Genomic DNA, 20598 nt, shown 5'->3' with positions numbered 1-20598 from the left:
GTCTGGTCATCTGGCAGACCAATCAATAGCTCCAAGGTCCCTTTTCTTCCACCATTAAGCACTAGGGTTTGATGAACTGTACTCCAGAAATACCGGAGACCTGTCATGCAGAATTAAACAGATTCTCCGGGATTATACGTGTTGTTTGTATGGACTGAAAATTTTCGGCGACGCTTGGACGTCGGCGCGAGTTGAGCGGCCCCGTCTTCGGCATGCAACCATGACGGTTAAGTTGTTGTTTGCTGGCCGCTGTTTCTGTTAAACGTTAAATGCCAGCTGGTTGGTACCATGCGCGTAGTGTGACCGTTTCACAGCCGTGCGTTTCCCACAGGTATGGAGCTGACTTCCATCGATGCCCGCGCGTTCTGTGGCATCATCATTAATGCCTTCTTCGCCGTCGGAGAGGCGCTGACTGGAGTGTTCCCCATCTTCGTCAAGGATTGGAAATCGCTGCAGCTGATCTACTCGGTGCCAATTGTTCTCTTCTGCCCCTATTGGTTGTAAGATATTGCTATCACTTACTCATGTTTCTACCAGCGTTAGAGAGATGGGCGAAGTCGGGCTGTAAGCATTTCATTTAAACCGAATTTACACGTACACAGATGGGAACATGTTCTAGACGTCATACGTCGCAACGTAAGCGCAAATTGTTGCCGGACAATGGACATGTTCAGAGTAACGTACCCGAATTCTCGGCCTGGATGAATCAGTCCGTATCTTGCCCTTCGCAGGCAGCCAATCTTAAGATTCTGACTGGTAAAATGGCCGCTGATATGGACAAGGTCGTCCACGATTAAAAGAGATGTTGAATAGTGCAACCATTTCGCCTCACTAAGTCACTTATACTTACTTAATATATCTTCAGGACTTCATCCGGATATTCATCTATTTATTTTGCCATTTCATGGGGTATGTGGCCTCAGAATTAATATGAAATAGGGCACGCTGGTTCCTACCATCATCTTTCGGAAAGAGCTTCCCGTGACTGCTTTTGTTTTTGCCCGTTCTCTGCGCGGGTGCCTGGGGATCGGGCTGGAACACATCTCACCCCGGTCTGACGAGGATGGCGCCGGAGAGCTGTCCGGGGCGAGTCGAAGGGATCGAGTGTAAAGGTGAATTGATACTAGTTATCGACACCAAGATAAAAATTGATGCTCCAATGATCCGGCTGTTGTTCGCCCTAAAGAGTGCAGAACAGCAGAGATATAACATTGTCATGTTCTTTTTTTCGGGTCACTGCGGCATAACGCTTAAAGCACTAGTCCAACGCCTAACGCACTTAAATGGCGTTAGTAAACACTAGATTTCACTGGATCCGCGGTCAAACCAAAGTGCCACAGTACGCAGTACGTCGTCGTAGAAATGTTGCAGCATAAAGACTGGCCACTGGAAAAGGTGGCCCGATTCCGATCAGGAGCAAATGCCGCCACTTTCCACGCATACGACTAAAGATCGATCGCTCAGCATATCAGTCTCAGTCACGCTCAGGCTCTCTAACGAGGTCTTGAAACGCAGTCCTTGTGTGATTCAAACTGAAAATCATAAGGTGATCAACACAATGACCTTCACAAGTCGATTACGTTGATTGCTCTTTGATGATTTTGTATTCCTTTAGCTCTGGTGATTTGTCGGTTCGGTTTTGAATTGTTTTGCCTTTAAGTGAGACATTTTCCAAAATCAGGGGTGCAATTGAGCAACGTCCCATTCTTTGAATGCAATACCCGTGCCAAGAACACCCCTCATAGAGTAGGAGTTTTAGTGTGCCTTCAGACCTCTGGGCTCATTGAACTCATAGTCGAGACACCAGTACTCAGACCCGGGCTCAAATTAGTGCACTTCTAAACTAGCTGCGACTCAGGTACAAACTGCACGTATTCACCACGGCTCAAAACTAAACTAATGCGATTCAAAAGCATGCGACAGACTCGGACTCAGCCTCAAGATACCAGCACTCGGGCTCAGCTTTCAACAAAGACATCGATTATGCCTCAGCTGACTGGTGAAACTGGACGTTTCAGCTTTCTTCCCGAGTCACCACGGTGGCTGATGGCAGTCGGCCGGAAGGACAAGGCCGAGAAGGTGCTAAGAAACGTGGCCAAGTGGAATGGAAAACCTTTTCCTGAAGAGCTGGTCATGAAGGTAATTATATGCTTTGGAAGAGCGGTGTTCATGCATGTACGTTTTGCTCAGTGCACGGACAAGGTGCACGTTTTGAAGGCTTCCCGCGTCTGTTGCGTGCAAGTGTCTACAGTGCGGCAGCTAGGATTTTCTTAAGGGCAAAGAGAATGGAGCTCAGTGAGCACCAGGGACGTACTCGCATAGTGAACACAGGGGCACGTGCCTCTCCCTGGTCAATTCTTGGTATGCATCAATATGAGCATGACTAAATGCTTACCTCAAAACCATTTGGAGAAGACACGTGCAAATAAGTAGATCAAGAACACTCGAGGTTGTATAACGTCATGCAATAAACTTCGCTTCTCTTCGGTATGCTGAACTTGGATTTCAGTGAAAAGCTTTCTTTAAGGCCTCTCCAACACAAAACCCCGTGTACACCCATGTTAAGCACTCGATGTCAGTGGATTCAAGGAGTCGTTTCTATGCAGTGAAGACGTGAAAATGCGGACCTTAGCGCGGGGGGATAGCTCTTGCTGCGCCCGTGGCGGAAAAAATACAACAGCCGTAATGAGTGAACGGCAACAGCCGTAATGTTCCCAAAAGGACGATATCCTGAACAGGTCACAGCCGTTCGTTGCCAAAAACTGCGGGATATTTTTTTTTGAGCTCAATACGTTATAGCGATGTCGGGCAGTAAAGCAAGACACCTCATGCACAGCTGTGGTGGTGTAGTTGCCTTATTTATTGAGAGGGTTGTAGCCTCGCAGTTTTGAAAGGGTGTGGTAGAATCGTGAAAACAAACACCCATTGTTTAGTTCCTTTCGGCTCACGTTTAGTTTAGCAATGTTTTCCTGCGCAGCCTCACCATTTCATTTTACAAAACTTCGCCCCTTGCGCAGATTATCTTTTATCGGAAGAACATTTTCCTCACCTTTTCCAGCCCTCGGACTTTCTTTGTTCCCTCGCCCGGTCACTTTGAAAGATGCTAGAGAAAGGTACTCTTGAGCCAATCAATAAGTGTCAAGGTGTAACAAATCAATTATTCAACTGATAAAACCTAGAGAGGAATTCAGCTCCTGGTTTTCGGCATTATGAGTTTAAAATTCTCAAGTTGAGCCAACGACCTTTTATGTACCAGGATGTTGTGCTAAACAGCGATGGGACGTTATCGGGTAAGCATCATCCCCTTGAGATAATCCCTTTTTGAGCATCATCCTCTCTTGACATGAGATCACCTACTATTGAGCATGATCTCAGCTCAAAGCATTGAGTAGCGTCAATATAATCGTTATCTAGCTCTACAATGTCCGTTAATCAGCGACTCTCGGTAAATCAAATGTCTAAATGAATCTAAGAACTTTTAACTCATTCTCAATTACTTGATCAATGAAAGCTTAAGCCCTTTTCTTACTTCTGATCTGTGCATCTATGCATAGTGGAAAGTGCGGTTTGCATAGCCTTTGTTACACCAGGCCATATAGAGACAGGAACTCTTCAAGTGGTGTGTTCCGTGATGTGCCAGATCAGGTCATGTATATCAAATTTTGTGTTTATAGATTATCTCGTTATCTCAGGAAGTAGGCATGATACGACGATAAAACGAATAGCTCTGGGTACCGATCGTGATGCTGCATCATGCATTGGTCAGTGGTGCACACGGTCTGTATAATATTTCTGTTTGGCTTAGTCTACGTGACACATTTGAACAAATGGGGTCTTGAATGACCCGGCATAGCTAAATTTATACTGTTTGTAACTGTTTGCATTACCTTGGGCTCGGTGAGATGCAGTGACAAAGCCTACCTTATCATACAGCGGAACGTGAAATGTGACAGGCATGACTTCGACTGAACGGTTGCCTATGGAAGGCAAGTCTTTCAAGTTCTCATTTGACGTTGCCACCCAATGTTGAGAACCCAGGTACCGAGAGCTTTTTCAGTCTTCTAGCCTTTTCACTTGGTATTTTAAAGAGGCTGTTTACAGTGTTTCACATCTGTATGGGGTTCTGGACTAAAATAGATCTTTTGAAGACCATGCAATGCACTTCACAGCTTTTAACGATTTAAGCCGCCTCTGGTTTCTGAGCAGAACGTCAGCAAACTTGTGAAAACCATTTCGTGCAGACTACTTCAAGGTCATCCAGGCATGCATGACGCCATAGTAACGTCACTCGAATAGTGCCACCCAATTGGTCATGTGGTCCTCAAGGTCAAGGTATGGTCATCGAGTTATCCGAGCTGGCGTGAGCACCAGAAATGGTGCTGGCGCCAGCACCATTTCTAGCAACTTCAGTTTGCCCTCAACTAATGTACTGCGTTCATCGTAAGCATCAAACCTCAGTCCGTTTTATGCCGCATGATACGGGAGGTTAGGCAGTGGAACGACCTAGGACGGAAATCAAACTTGAATGGAATAACTTGAAGGAAGTTTTCCACATTTGTGTAGAAATTTGTAATGAAATGGCCACGTTAAAGATCATTTGGTGCAGTTCACAGCCCTGCCCTTATCAAGCCCTAATCCCCTCTAGATTCTGAGCTCACGTCCGCAAATGTGTGCAGGCTATTTCGGGGAGACTATTTCAAAGCCGCACAGGCATTCATGACGCCATAATAACGTCATTGAAATCATGCCATTCTATTGGCCATTTGGCGGTCAAGGCCAAAGCAAACAGAATGGTTGAGTCGTTCATATCTGGCGTTCGTGAGTCCGACTTCCAGATACAGCCGCTTCCAATTGGGTCTCATTCAGTATTCTGCTTGGTATGATAGCATAATCAAACAATGACGTGTTGAGGAGCGTATTTACTAAACAGAGAAATTATGTTGTCTCGGGCAGCCTTTTCCACTTAAGCATGCCAATAGTTATATGTGAGCTTACTGCATTGCATTTCATGCTTACTTCAATGCCTTCAAAAGTAGGGCATTCCCCTTAACACGCTCTTGGGTGGCGGTCAAATTCACCCTCTCCAAAAGGCTTTCCAGAATGGGTTCCGAACGGTGCGGCGCAGCCACCCCAAATTTTGCCTAGCTGTAGACAATTAAACAGCGGATCGTTTGTAATCAACAACTAAGATGTACCTTGTAAGGTCGTTGACCTAAGACAGGTCAAAGTCAGACCATGGTTTTTGGCGAAGTATTTTCTAGGGAATCGTTCAATCTGATGCGACAACGGAGTGTTAGACGAAGCCATACATCCCTGAGATGCTTTCTTAGGCAACACAAATGTTGAATGAGCAAATAGCGTTGAGCTAATGTCAGGAATAAAGGTCAGGCCACGGTCAAAACTAGCCTGTTTTATTACTCTAGGGCTTGCTGTGCGGGTTCTGGTGCCCATTTAAACTTTATTGATAGCAGGAAGTGCATTTTACATCTTCCGTGGGCTTGTTAGAGGTTAAAATAGGTAATTGACTTGAAATGACCCAGGTCAGAATTTTTTAGAAACATACTGCCCAGCGTAACCCGTGTCGATTATTAAAATGCAAAACTCAGTGTAGTCTTGTATGATTTTGGTCACTTTGATCTTCAAAAGGCCAAACAAGGTCACTGACATTGACTGAGCATGTGACCTTTTGCCTAGAAACAGTCAGCTAGGTTCTTGGGAGACTTTGGAGACCAACCTGGAATTTGACATTGTCTGACCTTATTTGACAGGAGGGTCAAGACCTAAGGATCTTAAACTTGTACTTGAGTGAGTTCACGTACAGGTCAACAACCCCGTACATTTGGTGTCTCTAGCTCTCTTAGTTCCCAAGATCTCAAGGGGGGGGGCTCAAGTTGACTCCGTACCGGAGCGAAATGAGCATCTAGCCGGCCACCCGGGAGCGTGTTAAGAAAAATATCATAGATGTGTATGGGAGTGCAAGTTGGCAATATAGAATCACGGACAAATATGCGAGGGCACCACAAGGAGAGGCAAACCACGACCACATAACGATATTCAGTTCTACAAACAGACTTCAGTAACGCACCGTCACCTCTCGGCAAGTTGAAGCACTACAAGTGAGTCAGCCCGTCTGCAATTCTGACACGACTATTCTGGCAGCAAAATGACGCCATGAAGCGTTCCTTGACATCAGCAGGCGATGATGCATTGATCAACACGTTTACTAAATAGCAAAATTTTGTTGTCTAAAGCAGTCTTCAACACTCTAAGGTAAGTCAGTGGTTAGAAGTGAGCTTATTTCTTTCTATCTGACGCTTGCCTGAATATCTTCGAGTGCGGTACATCCCCTCCAACTTTTTTCAAGACTTCCATTTGTTAAAAACATTGAGGAAAACCTCAGAGGGCTTTTGGGTCTCGCTAATTCGATGAGGACTGAAGCAGCGCGGCACTCAACGTGGCGTAGCAAAGCCCACGTGACGAACGTCTACTTAACTCCAGGGTAGAAAACATTCATACGTGCGATACTTGTGATGGTGAATAAAGGGTAAGTACGTTAAATTCTCCACGCCATTACATATATATATATATATATATATATATATATATATATATATAATGTCTTGCGGACGCCGAGCTGGCTCATTATCTCCTGGCCTTACATTCGTGATGATGTTTCATCCTGCCCAATTCTGATCAAATGGCAGAGTTTCCGGCTTCACATTCCAGTCTGCTACTGTACCAAGCAGGCGATCACTGTTCTCCTGACCCCGCAATAGTTTGGTTCACAAGTACGCCCACTGGTACATCACAAAGTCGCGTGGCAAGGATTTGGATTCCAAGTAACATTTTTTATGCTGCTATAAAAATTGTGGTGAATGTGGAAATTGAGTTATGCCTGTCTGCATAGAGAAGACAGTAGTAACAGCCTTATTCCTCCGAGAAAAACCAGGAGAATGGAGATAAAGTCAGGTTTATATTTTGGCAACATGCATTTATCGAAATATAAGCAAAGGTTTCTTTCTTTTCTTCTTCTGTTGTTTCGATTAAGGTATGTTGCCGAAATATCAACCCATGTCTATCTCCATTCTCCTGGTTTTTTCTCCGACAAAAACGCTATTACTTCTGTCTTTTCTAGCTGAATACCGTTCCTCACAAATGCACTGCAAGCTTACGTTATTACGCCTGTTCCAGTATTCTTGTGTTATCAGCTGTCCTTTGACATATTCTCTGTAGGTGTGTAGATGCCATTGAACACGCGCTTGGGTAGGGGATAAATTTGACCCCCCAGAGGTTTTCCGGAATGGTTTTCGAGCGTAACAGCGCCAAACTTTTCGTAGCTGTGGGTAATTGATTAGCGGATCGTTTGGTATCCAAACTTAGATGTACCTTGTAAGCATGGTGGCATACGACAGATCAAAGTCAGGTCATAGATTGAGCAAAGTTTATTTCTAGGGAATCGTATATCTGATCTTTATCTGATGCAACAAAGGAATTTTGACGAAGCCATACCTCTCTGAGATGCTTTTTTAGGCAACACCACAATTGAATCTGTAAATTCCATTGGCCTAGGCTCGGGTATGAAAGTCAGACCAAGGTCAAAGCCAGTGTGTTTTATTATTATTGGGCTTGCTGCATGAGGCGGTTTCTTGTGCTTATCCTGAATTCATTGACAACATAAACTGCACTATACATCTTCCATGGACTTGTAAAAGGTCAGAAAACACCACTGACCTGAAATGAACCTGGTCGAAATTTAAAAAAAAAATAATCACGCTAATGCTTAGCGTAACATTTATCACTTATTCAAATGCAAAACTCAAAGCAATCTTGCATGATTTTTGTCACCGTGACCCTCGAAATGTCAAACAGGGTCACTGACCTTAAATGAGCACGTGATTTTGTTTTGTTGAGAACATATATGTAGATTTTGGAGGCACTTTGTAGACGAACCTGGAGTTTTAATTTGTTTGACTTTATTTAACCCGAAGATCATGATCTAGAAGCTCCAAACTTTGACTCAAGTGAGTTCACGTGGAGGCCAATACATCCTGTGAATTTGATGTATCTAGATCTCCTGGTTCTTAAGATCTTAGCGGCGTTAAACTGGCCACTTCCCGAAGGGAGCGTATCCAACCGGCCACCCGGGGCGCGTGTTAGGCTAACATGGTAACAGTCACCTACAATTTCTACAGGAGAGGAGCGGTGGGTCACTCCAAGAGCCCCAAGCCATCAATGAAAGCTTCATTAGCGTGATTAAGTCACCTGTCCTCCTAAAGCGAGCGTTCATCCTGGCTTTTCAGTGGTAAGCATCAACACTGAGAGAACCACGCTTATCGCCTGTTCAGATCACCGCACTCTCTGTGACTGTCCGGGATATTTTGTGTGACGTCATAATGAAAACGCGATTCCTGAGTGAATGGCAAAGTGTTTCCACCTGTCCTGGATGCCATCAGCACCACGTCACAGAGTTACGCGTCTGTATGATCGCGTCGACGAAGGGCTACGTATCTGTGTCTGCGGACACGCTGCTCTCGACGTCACGTGCGGACCCCGGTCCAATGCCGTTCGCACCTGACGCCTCGAAGCTGTCGCCAGGCTGGTGGTGGCGATGGTCTACTACGGCATCGGCATGGTGTCCACTGACCTGGGAGGGGACGTTTACACCAACTTCATCCTCACGATGCTAATCGAAATACCGTCGTACGTGTTCTGCGCACTCACCATTAATCCGTAAGTCCCATGTCGCAGTTTTAGGGCAACTCTTCCTAGGCAACGTCGTAAACTTCACGCCAGAGATGCAGCTGAGAAACGTTACGAAAGAAACGTGCCTCCATCAGAAGCAAAGAAGTGTCGACCATGCACGCATAGTACTATGTGCCTATTTGTGAGGTGTTTTCACGTGCTGGCAAGTGCGCCAATCAGTTAATTTTCCCGTGCGGTTGGGGAAGGCTCTATACCGGGTACGTCCGCTTAGTAAAACAGTATAAACAGAGTAGGAGATGCGGCAACCGTGGAACACATGTGCTTTTAATACGGCTTGGCTGGACCATTTCAGACTGGGTCGAAAGCTGGTGATAGGTGGCGCCTTCCTGTTAAGCGGACTGGGCACCATCTGCGCAGGACTCGTGCCGGCCAACGGTGAGTCATGCGCCGGCCCGTTGTTAACACTGAGTCATGCGCAGCGTTCTTCCCTGACAAGGTGCGGCATGTGCCGACAAGAGGAGCTATAAGTTGGGTACCTATCTCCCATGCTGTGTACAGCACGTTCCTCCCAAACGGTGATCTTTGTGTCATTGTTGCTTGCGTAGCGATGGATCAAGTAACAAGCTGGTTCTTTCCGGCGATGATTCATGGGTCTTTTTCCATAATGCTCACTGATGCATTGGAATCTTTTTCCCAACGGCGACTCATCTCATTGGTGGGGGAATGAACGAAACTGAAGACTGAATTTGTGCTATGTGTGGAGAAAGGTGCCATCCCAGTCGGATCTGCCATCCGCCACCTCTTTGGCTGAGTAAACGAGTTCCTGCAATGCTGCTGTACGGTCAAATGCTGCAAAGTATGTTCCAAGGTCACATCGTCAAATGTAGGCGGTGTACCCACACGAGTCAAACACGGGACGGCCGGTAAATCAAACAAATCACACGAGCGCGGCTGTCTTCTCGGCCAGTTCGCGCACACCGTGAGTGCCTGCCCCGACACAACACAACTTCAGTTTATCGGATATCAGTCGCCGAAAGATCTGTTTACATTGGACGCGATGCGTTGGTGCTTGCAATCAAGACGAGTGCGTGTTGTCTGTCAGCTCCCGAGAACGTGTTACATATCTTATCTTGGGTTCAATTCAGAACTGGAGTGGCTGACGACGACCTTGGCTCTGCTGGGCAAATTCGGCGCGGCGTCAGCGTTCTCGCTCCTGTACCTGTACACGGCGGAGCTGTACCCAAACGGAGTGCGTGTGATGGGCGTGGGCGTGGCCTCAGCCAGCGGAAGAATCGGCTCCGTGCTCGCACCGGTCATCGCCGATCTGGTAACTACAGAAGCTGGGCGTTCAGCAGCCAAGATGACAAATAACGCTAATAATAACGTGTTTCTATATAAAATAATAAGTGTCTCATAATAACGCTGATGTTGCGAGCGTGTAGCACGCTGTCTGGCTGTATAACGTTGTCGACTTGCGAGGCAACTGGAGGTGGTTTTCCTTCTATGTCGTCGTTATCTTTGGAACGGTCATCACTGGCATATTGTATCAGGTTTTCCCCGCGACTTCCCGCGCGGTGGCAGGTGGCGTGTAGCCCATCGCCATGCCAGGCAAGCTGCTGTGGACTCGCAGTTATCGGTTCTTCCGGCGCGCGTTACGGTCACACTCTGCCAGCACCCGTCACGACACGCCACGGGCAGCCGGGTAGAGCTGTCGTTACCCCGCCCGCCGTCCGCCCGGCGGCGACCAGAACGAGACACGCCACAAGCCCGTGAGGCGGCCGGCGGGACCCACTTGCTCGCGCCCGCCGAATGGCGAGGGCACGGCTGTGTAGCCTGACCTGCCCTGACCTGACCTGGGTGGCCAGGGCGACGACACGGCCACGCTGCCGCTCTGTATTTTCGGGGTGTGCGGCCTGCTGGCGGGCGGCATGACGGCCTTCCTGCCGGAGACGAGTGGACGCGACCTGCCCACCACGGTCGCCGAGGCGGCTGACTTCGGACGGTGGGTGCTCCGCCGGGCAGGGGTGTGGGGCACGTGGAACGAGCTGCCTGGACGAGCACGCCGTACTACTGGGGTGGAAACTATCCATTCTGGTGACAGGGCTCAAAACTCACATCTAAAAATCGTATAGAAATCGGCCTTCATGTCTACGAGAACGTCAAGCGGTCATAGAATGAATTTTATATCATAGAACTAATGTGGTTGTCACTACGTGCAGTCTTAGATAGACATGCGCTTTTTAATATCAAGCCGGAGTGTTCTTAAATTTGATAGTGACTATAAGAAACCCCCACTTGCCTCGATCGCTTCTCCTCCCTCTCCGCCATGAGGTTATCAAGCATTGCCCAATCCGCAAACTAGCGAGCTAAAGCACCAGTTGGAGATCATAGTGATCTCCAATCTGGTAGTAGAGATCACTGTCGGTAACGTACAACTTACACGATTAATTTTAAGGCGATCCAAACGGTTGAATTTGGAAGTTAAGTCGGATCGGACCATATCACGTCTATGCCTTCTACGCGAACCAAATCCTACAGATTCCATTTAAACGGAGTAAGGTAGCGCCTGTGCTGGGAGATTTCACTATCTTCGATGACAGGTGAAAGGAGAGTGGATGACCAAGTGTCACACACACACATAGGTATCCGACCTCTGATGAGTCGTATGAGTCAAAGATCGCTATCATCAGCATGTTTACCCGTGGCCAAGATGATGGGAGCAACAGGAATATATTTCAGTCCAACAGGGAATGTGGCAGCAGGAGGGGCACAGTCAGGGTCTTGGTGTATGTGAGGGGGGGGGGCACCAGGGTTGACGAAAGACCACCTGTTGGTAAAAAAAAACACAAGGAATCACCGGATTCGTCCTACTTGAATTTGAGGAGATCGACTATGCTGGTTAGTTTTTGCTTGTTTCCGTCTTGGACTGACATGGAAGCCAGAAGCAACCGAAGAATGCGATTCTGCTCGCATATAGAAAGTCCATGAACTGAACGAACCGGACATAGTATGTCTGCATGGGATAGTCGCCGTCGCTATTCATTTTGCGATGATTCATTGCCCTCCCTCTAAACCGACATCAATCAGGCCTTTTCCGGACTTTGTCGGGGCCCAGCAGAGTAATTGCAAACCCTGTGTAATAAACATCGATTGTAGAGCCAGGATCCTTATTGTGACCTACAGCTAGCCCTTCGAGCTTTGCCCCCCCCCCCGCCCCCACCCGAGGGACCTTTCGTGCCCGTCCTCGGGCCCCTTCGGACACTGCTCCTGGCCGACTAAGGGCCCCTTGCCACGACAGGGCCCCCTGTCAGGAAAGGTGGATCCCGAACGAACACGGGTGGCGGCTCCTCATTGACCCAGGAGCCCTGAGTCAATGGAGCCTCAATGCGACCTCAGGCCAGCCTTTTAAGTCCGTGGGCCCTTCGAGCCTCTCGAAACCAAAGAGAAAGGGAATGCCCCCTTCGCCCCCTGCCTGTGCTTTTGATTGTGGGCTCCAAAAAGTTTCAATCGCCTGGAAACGAGCTTGGGAGCAGATGACAGATGCAAGCGAACTCACTTAGTAGTGACGTAGTCTTGGTACATAGCAGTGATACGAGGTAAGATGACACGTTTTAAGAGATTTGCTCATGATTTCGAGGCAGGTAAGTGCGCTCAACAATCTTCTTGTTCAGCCACGCATTGGACATGCAGACAGTTGTGTTGCCATGACAGGAAGTTGCTGTAAAATCATTTATGAAATCTGAAGCATGACATCGCACGAAGCTTATGCTGAGGTGCTACCGGCTTGAGTGCATAAACATCAATAATGGGCTTTCCAATGATATTCAGGCGATTCTACATTGACAGCTTGACAGATGAATTTAACAAGATTGTAAGGAATAGGTCAAACGTTTCTCGGTTCTTCCGTCATTTCACGGTAGTCTTTGCCGGCTCCGCTCTTTGGTGCGTTTGATTTATATACAAATGTCAATCTCACAGATACAGGTACAGATACAGACAGGTATAATGCATATGCCAATATTGATCGTAACTTGATAACCCCTCAAAAAGTAGCAATGAAATGGTTAATGGTAAGTGTTTGCGGCAATCGAATTTACATTACGAAAATCACTTGTAACAACGCCACCAGGTGTTAGTGTGGTGCCAGCGGTACACATGTGGTCACTTTCCGAGGTACGGTTTTGGTAAGAATAAATATTGGAAAACTGCCTACCAGATGGAGTGTCTGTAACTCAATTTACCGCACTAATCAAGATAGACTGTCTCTAGTCTTTTTCATCTTGTTTAGATGGGAATTAGTTTTTCAGCAGGTTTTCGCCAAAAGTATTTGTGCTCTAGCTCCAAGGCACGGAATGGCAGCACAGGCAACTTGTACTGAGCGATGAAGAACCTCACTCGCCCTGGCTCCCTGCGGAGCAGCGGTGTTCGTGAAATGGTCGCTTTCTCGCCACCAAGCGATGGACACTTGAGGGAGGGGAGGGGGGGGGGGGGGGGAAGGGGCGAGATATGGTAGAGTGCAGCATAATTCGCGTCCCTCTATGTGACTGTGACTTTTTAACACTGTTCGCACTGTGGAGTGAGGGCCCGGCCACTCACTCCCACCGGTCTGCACCCGCACCTGATGTATAACCATATACTCCCAGCACTCGAAAACCCAACTAACCAGTCCAGCGACCGGTCGACGGCTGCCGTGCACGGCGACCGGTGTCGTGACGCTGCTCGCACCGTACCTCCGCAGTGACCAGGCGTGGCTGCCAATCCCGTGTCTAGTGACCCGGCGACGCCGACGGCGGTCTTCCCTGACCGGTCACGACGGGCCGATGGAGGGACACCAGGCGCCGGCCGCCGCAGGAGACGCCGCCGGATGCAGCCAGCCGCCGCTCGGCGTGGACGACCGGGCCGTCCAGCGGGGGGCAGGCGGAGCGGCCGGTTCAAGCGGCCATGTTGGAGCGGCAATTGAAGCGGCCATGTTGGAGCAGCGATGACGCGCCAAGTATTGTTTAATATTGTGTCAGTGAGGTCATCTGGCCATGTTCAAGCGATGCCGCTCGTGCTGTGGGCTTTAATATGCTGAGAAGCGTTTACGAGGTAGGGTATCGATGTTATTGGCGACGAGATGAAGTGCGTGTTCGTTTGCGTGAGGTACCCATTGAGGTACCAGCAGCGTCGAGCGGCTCGTGTAGACATTTGTGATGTGCTCGAAAAAAGAGAAAGAGATGGGAATTGGGGGAGAGAGGGAATGAGGGAGAGAGAGGGGGTGGTGAAAAGGATAAATCATGGTTTTTCATTGCCGTCTTCGTGGAAACGAAACAAAGTTTCTTTAAAAAATTGGGGTACCTCACTGTTCTGAAACGTTCCAATACCTCCATTGAATGCATGCACGTAAGGAGTGTAAATACAGAATACGTCCATAAATCCATGTTATCATTAAGAAAACGGCTTAGAAAATGCACTGAAAAACACGACAGGATGTGGCATGAATCCTGGCCAACAGCCGTCAAAAGTTTATTGTTGCTGCATCCCGATGTAAATAAACCTGGTATTAGGAAGGCTGTTGGGTTGGATGACAAAATACTTGATCGTTGAGGGATGATGTTGAGGGATGGGTGTGTGTAACTATGTAGACAGACTCGCATCAAGCAAACGCTGCCACGTGTCCATGGTTTAAGCTTCTTTGAAAGTCGTCACTGTCAGGTGTCCATGGTAGTCTGCTCTCAAAATCATCACTTGTTGTTTGGGTTTTGTTCCAGAGTAGCTGTTGAACTGGATGACCTGAAGCAGTTCATCGAATACTGAATGATAGCCGACGCTAATGTAAGGCAATTATCTGATACAGGGATATGTAACAAAACCCGCCTAAAGGGTGCAGTTTCCTTTTCATTTGCGGGGTGGGGTTTGTGTCTCCTTACCAAAGATGTAGTAATCCTATTTTAGTCATCATTGTTTTATTCATCACTTTTTACGAGTCATTTCTTTTAGGGCCCAGCCCATGCATCCCCAACTGATTTTGAGAAAACCACGCTTCTGCTGCGAACTCTGAGAGGAAAGTTGGGTCAAATCTGAGAAATAATGTATGTTTATTTTATTACGGGGGCAGTCTCATCCATTTGTTTTTGTCCCGCACCCTCTCTCACCCCCATGTACTTTGCAAAATTGCATCCCTGCGAATGCGACACCCATGTACTGTTGGCATCAGCAGGTGCGAAAGCGATTTCTTAACAGCTTTTGCGCCTTTATCTAGCTCCAAATACAGTAAATGAAAATAAAGACCAAATTATGACATGCTTGTCAACCGGTCAGTACGCTGAATTTTCGGTGCGACGGGTGCAACACCAGTTCAAGAAGCCTTCACCGGCGAAACTCGGCCTCTTAAATCAAAGCCACTACTCCTCTTAACGGCACGAAGCCCCGGATGAATCCTTGCAATGTGTCACTCCAACGTCCTCCGTTTATTTCTGAAGCTGCAGTGTGAGCATCCACAAACAACAAGCCCCCTGGGTCGGAGGGGGCTTTTCAACACTAATAGCAGACACGTCTCCACAAAGATCCTTTAAAGAGCCGCATAGCGTCCTAAAGAAACTGACGATTAGCCACGTAGCACTTGAATCTATCTGTCTCAAATGGCACGAGGCTTTAAAATGCCACGTAGCAGAAAGATCACATTGGCCGCAAGATGCTGCGGCCAGGCACTATTCTTACGGCTGGTAGTAAACCTAGTCATTTGGTATTTTAAGCTGCGTAATATGTTAAGTGAATTTTGGCTAAAACATCTGTAAAAGGCACTGATCTGAGGGCCATCGGAAAAACACTGTGTCACCACTCATCTGTGACGTTAGTATTGATCCAGTATTGTTTAGAGTAGATGTCTGTGAACCGCTAAAAGCTATCCTGATTAAAGCTACTGTGTTTGGCATCGTGTCGTGGCTCAACTTCCACATTCAGAGAAGCAGCAATGTCTCGACACATGCTCCACACAAGCTCACTCTGCAAACTTTAGCCATTAAATACAAATCATAAGGTTTGAGTTTCGTCTGACTGAGATAGTCTATTCACTGTGGTGATATGGTCCGGTCCGTTGAAATTTGTTTCCATTTGCGCAATAATGTCACCAATTAGTTCGCAAATGTGTCCATTTTTATTACCGATCATAAACGATAAGTTAGAAGTTTTCACCCCTGTGGTCCCTGAACACAAGCCCCTGCAGGCAGTTTATTCCTCGAGTCAAAGTCTACAGCCTGAATTGAAAAAGAAAACTCCTGCATCACCAGCCGTACAAGTTTAGAGTGGCCTATGTTCCTGGCAAGGAAAACATTGCTGACTCTCTCAGCGGATTGACGCAGGAGCCGGTGTCGCAGCACGGCGGAGGCAGGTTCGCTCACGTCGTCGCTGCGAATTTCGTGCCTGCAACGTTGTCGTAGCAGAAGATCCAGAGTGCCACGTCTAGAGATGGTGAGATACAGATAATCCTAAGCTGCTTGGCGGCCAGCAACTGACAGCAGTGTCCAAAAGCATACAGTCAGGTTCGATAAGAAAGGTGCGAGCGTGCCGGTCTACTTTCTGCGTGACAGCACAACCGATATCCCAGTTACTCTTCGCATACAGATTATCAACCTTGCGTATAATGACCACCAAGGCATCATCCGTGCAAAACAAAGATTTGCGAGTAAAATGTGATGGCTTGGTATTGAAGTTGATGCAAAAAGACGAGTGAAATCGTGTCTTACTCGTCAAGGTGTGTCACCAAGGAACTCGCCGGAGCCCTTCACTTCCGGAGACCGACCAAATAGACCATGGTAAGATCTCTAGCAGGTCACTTGTAGGCCTTTTCGGACTGGCGAGCATCTTTTCGTGATCGTGGATAAATACTCCAGGTGGGTTCAGGTAGCGCTGCTCGAAGGTGGGACCACGGAAAACAGCATACAGCGAACGGAGAGGGTGTTTGCGTGTCATGATTTTCCATTAAGACTTACTGCTGACAACGCCAGAAATTTAACATCACATGACCTCAAGGAATATTGTAAAATCGGAGGCATTCGCTATCACTAGTTCACTCCTTTGTCACGTCAGACAAATGGTGGAGCATAATGTTAAGGCCGGACTCTTGTAATGACGACCCGAGCAGCTGTGGCGGAGGGGAGAGACTGCAGAGATTGGTGGGCTGTGCTAAGGACGTTCCTGATGGCGTATCGCAGCACGCCGTGCCCTGCAACGGCCGTCAGCCCCGCTGAGCTCATGTCCAGCAGGACCGTTCGCACCGAGATGCCGGGGGTCGCCAGACGGCATCCGTGCGGTGCAGTCTGGTGACCGGTGGTTCCAATGAATCTTATCCGGAAAACGTGCGAGACAGTGACTTTCAGTACGAGGAGAAGGTGAATGTGAAGTCTGATCGCCGGCCATGTGCAAAACCGGCTGAATTTAAAGTCGGCGATCGGGCGCCAGTGAAAATCTCTAAAATGAATACGAGGTCGTGTGGTGCATTTTTTGCCAGCCCATATGTCGTCATTGTTGTGCGGGGACCGAGTCAGTGAGTGCCGTGGTGACTGTAAAATGTTCCGTCGCAACAGGCCTTTCATAAAGCTGTTCAACCGGCGCGACATAAATGATTTAGTGGAGCCCGTCAAGGCGGATGCGGGTCCATCTGTTGTGGTTTTAGGTAACACGTCTGTTGAGGATGCTAGGAGTGATCGCGTTAGTAGAAAGCTGCAAAATAATGGAGAAACTGTAGAGCATTGAGCTCTATAACCTCCGTCATGATGTGGGTTTCTTTTTATCTGTCCCATGCATTTTTTTCTGAGCGACAGCAGTTGTGCGGTATTTTTGACATTTGGTCTGCGTGCTGTTTGGCACGAAGAAAAGAAACATTGCATTCATAATGCAAACCATACCAGAATTTTCAGCCTGTTTTCAACGCATGAGGGGAATGTTCTTTTCCGCCTTAAGCTGTTGTGAGTCCAGCGCGCGCTCCCATAGTTTGATGGATACACGCCGCGGCGGCCCGGCCCAGGGAACCGGGTCGGGCCGATGCTTTGCTGAATACGCACCGTAGCGGTCATGGTCCGACCCGCAGGGCCGCAGGCAGTGTTGTTTTCACGTGTGGCCGGCCAATGCGGCGGAGAATTCATGGTGATTAGATGACTTACAGATCAAGCTGCTGTCAGAGGGCAGAGCCAGGGTCTTGTGTTCTCCATACGTGCTGTTACAGACGATCTCCACTCACCTGGCGAAATACCGCGCCTCGGAGCCAGGGCTTTGGGAAAAGCTATAGACTGGCGTTTACATGGATGATGTCTGTTTCACCTTCGCCACCAGAGCAAAGGCTGACCAGAACGTGAAAAAGACGGCAGACATCTTCCCAGAAGCAGGCATGAACCTCCACAAGCTGCGAACCTCTGGTGACAGTTCACCCCATGCGCAAGTGTTAGGATTGCTGTGGAGTACCCGCACAGACGGCCTCGCAGTCTGCGTGTCCATCATGGGCTGCCCAGCCACCAAACGACAGCTGTTACCGGCGGTGTTGAAGCCGTTCGACACTTTAGGTGTGTTATCACCATGGTTCGTCGTCGGCAGAGTTTTATTGCAGTGAACCTGGAAAGAGACAAAGTCAGCCGAGAGAGACGCTAGTCTCCCACAGGCACTTAAGGAGGAAGTGAGAATGTGGCGTCGCGACACGGCAAACCGATCCGTGAGGTTTCCCCGCGCTGCTCTGAGCTCCAGGGGTGATCCAACACTCCACGTGTTCTGCGGTGCGTCGAAGAGAGTGTGCTGCTGTACCGTATACGTTGTAGAGGGAAGTAAATCGCTTCTTCTGATGGCAAAGGTCCGACTGACTCCCAGCGATCCCGCCCTTGTCATACCTAGGCTCGGCTGATGGCAGCGGTGCTCGGCTGTAGACTCATGAATTTTGTCAAGATGGCCTTCCACCCGAAGGAGCCACACATCATCTACTGGACAGATTCCACGGACGTGCTGTACTGGCTACAGAGCAAGAAGACGCTGAAGGTTTTCGTGCTGAACGGGGTGACCTCCATTCTGCAACTGTCCTGTCTTGAACAATGACAGCATGTCAGAGGAGCAGACAACCCAGGTGACCTGGGCACTAGGGGTATTTCACTCTGCGCGCTGGAGAAATGTGGCCCGTGGCGAAGAGGCTCCGCATTCCTTCGGTGAGGCATCTGGCATTCCTTTACCCCGGTCATTCACCCCTGGCCGTCTCAGTCCCGATCCGGAAGACTATGTTACTTCAATTAACTCTGTCGCAAGTTCAGCTGCCTCATTTCCGAGCACTGACCGACAGCCGTCCTCCACGCACACGTAACCCGGTCCACATCTCGACAGATAATGTATTTTCAAGCCTGGCGCGCATTCAACGTTGGCTGTGGGCGACGCGCATAGACGATGCTTCCATCAAAGCACGCGTGTCACGCTGTCTCTTCTCTCAGCCGAATGCAGGGTACGTAGACGGGCTGTCCGACGGGCCGTCGAAACCTGTCGCCGATGTCGTCGGTATAGAGGACTACCGTATCGGTCCCCAGAGGGTGCCCTGCCAAGTTTCAGGACTGAGCCGTGCCGTCCATTTACCAAAGTCGGCGTGGACTACTTTGGACCGCTGTACGTGGACAGTGGGTCGAAGAAGGTGTGGGTTCTGCTCATCACGTGCGCGACATCACGCGCCATCCATCTTGGACTGGTCCATTCTCAGGCTGCCACTGATCTAATCATTGCTCTGAGGCGGTTCTTTAATCTGCTTGGCACTCCTTGCTTTTCAGTGGCAATGCTCGCACATTTCACGCCTTCCTGGGCCGTCTTCCGCTGTCTGTGTTCCGGCGTTTCATTCCCGAGGCTGCCTCATGGTGGGGAGGATTTTGGGAATGGTTAGTTGGTGTTACCAGGACAGCTTTGCGACTAACCTTGTAACAGTCTCATCTGAGCTATGATGAGCTGTCTTCTACTTTATACGAGCTCGGCTTCTACCTTAATCCCAGGCCTCTCACCCAGGCAGATGGTGAAGATTTGCTCACTCCTGCACATCTGCTCTTTGGTGTTACCACCATAGATGGTGTTCTCTGTCCGACGCTAAGTGAAACCCCGGTCAATAGAGCCTGGAGGCATTGGAAGAGGGTGTGTGACCGCCTGATCAAGCGCTGGAGGTCTGAATATCCACAGGCGCTACGGAGCTGGAGCAGCTCCCCGAGGGGCGACCCTACCGTCTACCCAACCCGAATGAAGTAATGTTGGTCCATGGCGAGGGGCCACGAGGTCGGTGGCCGTTGGCTCGTGTCGTGTCACTACTGCGAGGACCCGCCGGGCACCCTCGGGTCGCTGTGATGTTCTTGCGTGGCAGGCGCACTCGGCGCCCGCTCAATAAGCCGCACCGCTTGTAGGCATCACCGGAGTGAAGCGCGGAAAATCTGATGCGTCGTGTGATTCCCATGTATGGCCTTGCTGTCGAGGTCTCTGGCTCTGCACGATGTAATAAGATAAGCATAATTATGCCGTTGTATTGCTACTATTTTGTCTCGTTTCTATAACTTTGTAAAGTTTTCGAAATTAGAGTAATTTCGAGTGGAGAGTATGTTGTAATAGGAGCGTTGTTTTGAGCAGTTGTTCACCGCGCAGGGAATTTTAGTAGTCTGTGTGGCGATTGCTGCCACTTTTTTTGGTAGCACTGATACCCGAACTACGGCACAGCAGCACGCTCTCCTCGACGCATCGCGGAACACGTGGAATGTTGGATCACCCGTGGAGCTCAGAGGAGCGCGGGCGTGTCGCGACACCACATTCTCATTTCCTCCTTAAGTGCCTGTGGGGGGCTGGCGTCTCACTCGGCTGGTTTTGTCTCTTTCCAGCTTCTCTGGAATAAAACTGCCGACGGCGAGCCATGGTGATAGCACGCCT

The 20598-nt window shown here is 48.8% G+C and overlaps 1 protein-coding gene across 1 annotated transcript in view; it reads left to right on the top strand.

Annotated features, from left to right (window-relative positions):
• The window catches only part of LOC119099001 (organic cation transporter protein), a 28445-nt gene extending 8616 nt beyond the window's left edge, over nucleotides 1-19829 (top strand). Inside the window, exons 6-15 of the mRNA XM_037222048.1 lie at nucleotides 332-500; nucleotides 2019-2139; nucleotides 8193-8302; nucleotides 8596-8730; nucleotides 9056-9138; nucleotides 9849-10030; nucleotides 10569-10705; nucleotides 18013-18095; nucleotides 18578-18720; nucleotides 19800-19829. Coding sequence (XP_037077943.1) covers nucleotides 332-500; nucleotides 2019-2139; nucleotides 8193-8302; nucleotides 8596-8730; nucleotides 9056-9138; nucleotides 9849-10030; nucleotides 10569-10705; nucleotides 18013-18095; nucleotides 18578-18720; nucleotides 19800-19829 — 1193 coding nt within the window. The remainder of the gene's footprint in view (nucleotides 1-331; nucleotides 501-2018; nucleotides 2140-8192; nucleotides 8303-8595; nucleotides 8731-9055; nucleotides 9139-9848; nucleotides 10031-10568; nucleotides 10706-18012; nucleotides 18096-18577; nucleotides 18721-19799) is intronic.
• Nucleotides 19830-20598: the final 769 nt, after the last annotated feature.

This window comes from Pollicipes pollicipes, unplaced genomic scaffold (assembly GCF_011947565.3).
Source record: "Pollicipes pollicipes isolate AB1234 unplaced genomic scaffold, Ppol_2.1 Scaffold_4740;HRSCAF=5597_pilon_pilon_pilon, whole genome shotgun sequence".
In the NCBI taxonomy this organism is placed as follows: domain Eukaryota; kingdom Metazoa; phylum Arthropoda; class Thecostraca; order Pollicipedomorpha; family Pollicipedidae; genus Pollicipes; species Pollicipes pollicipes.
Note: the sequence above shows the minus strand (reverse complement) of the source record. Positions and strands in the feature narration are given on the sequence as shown.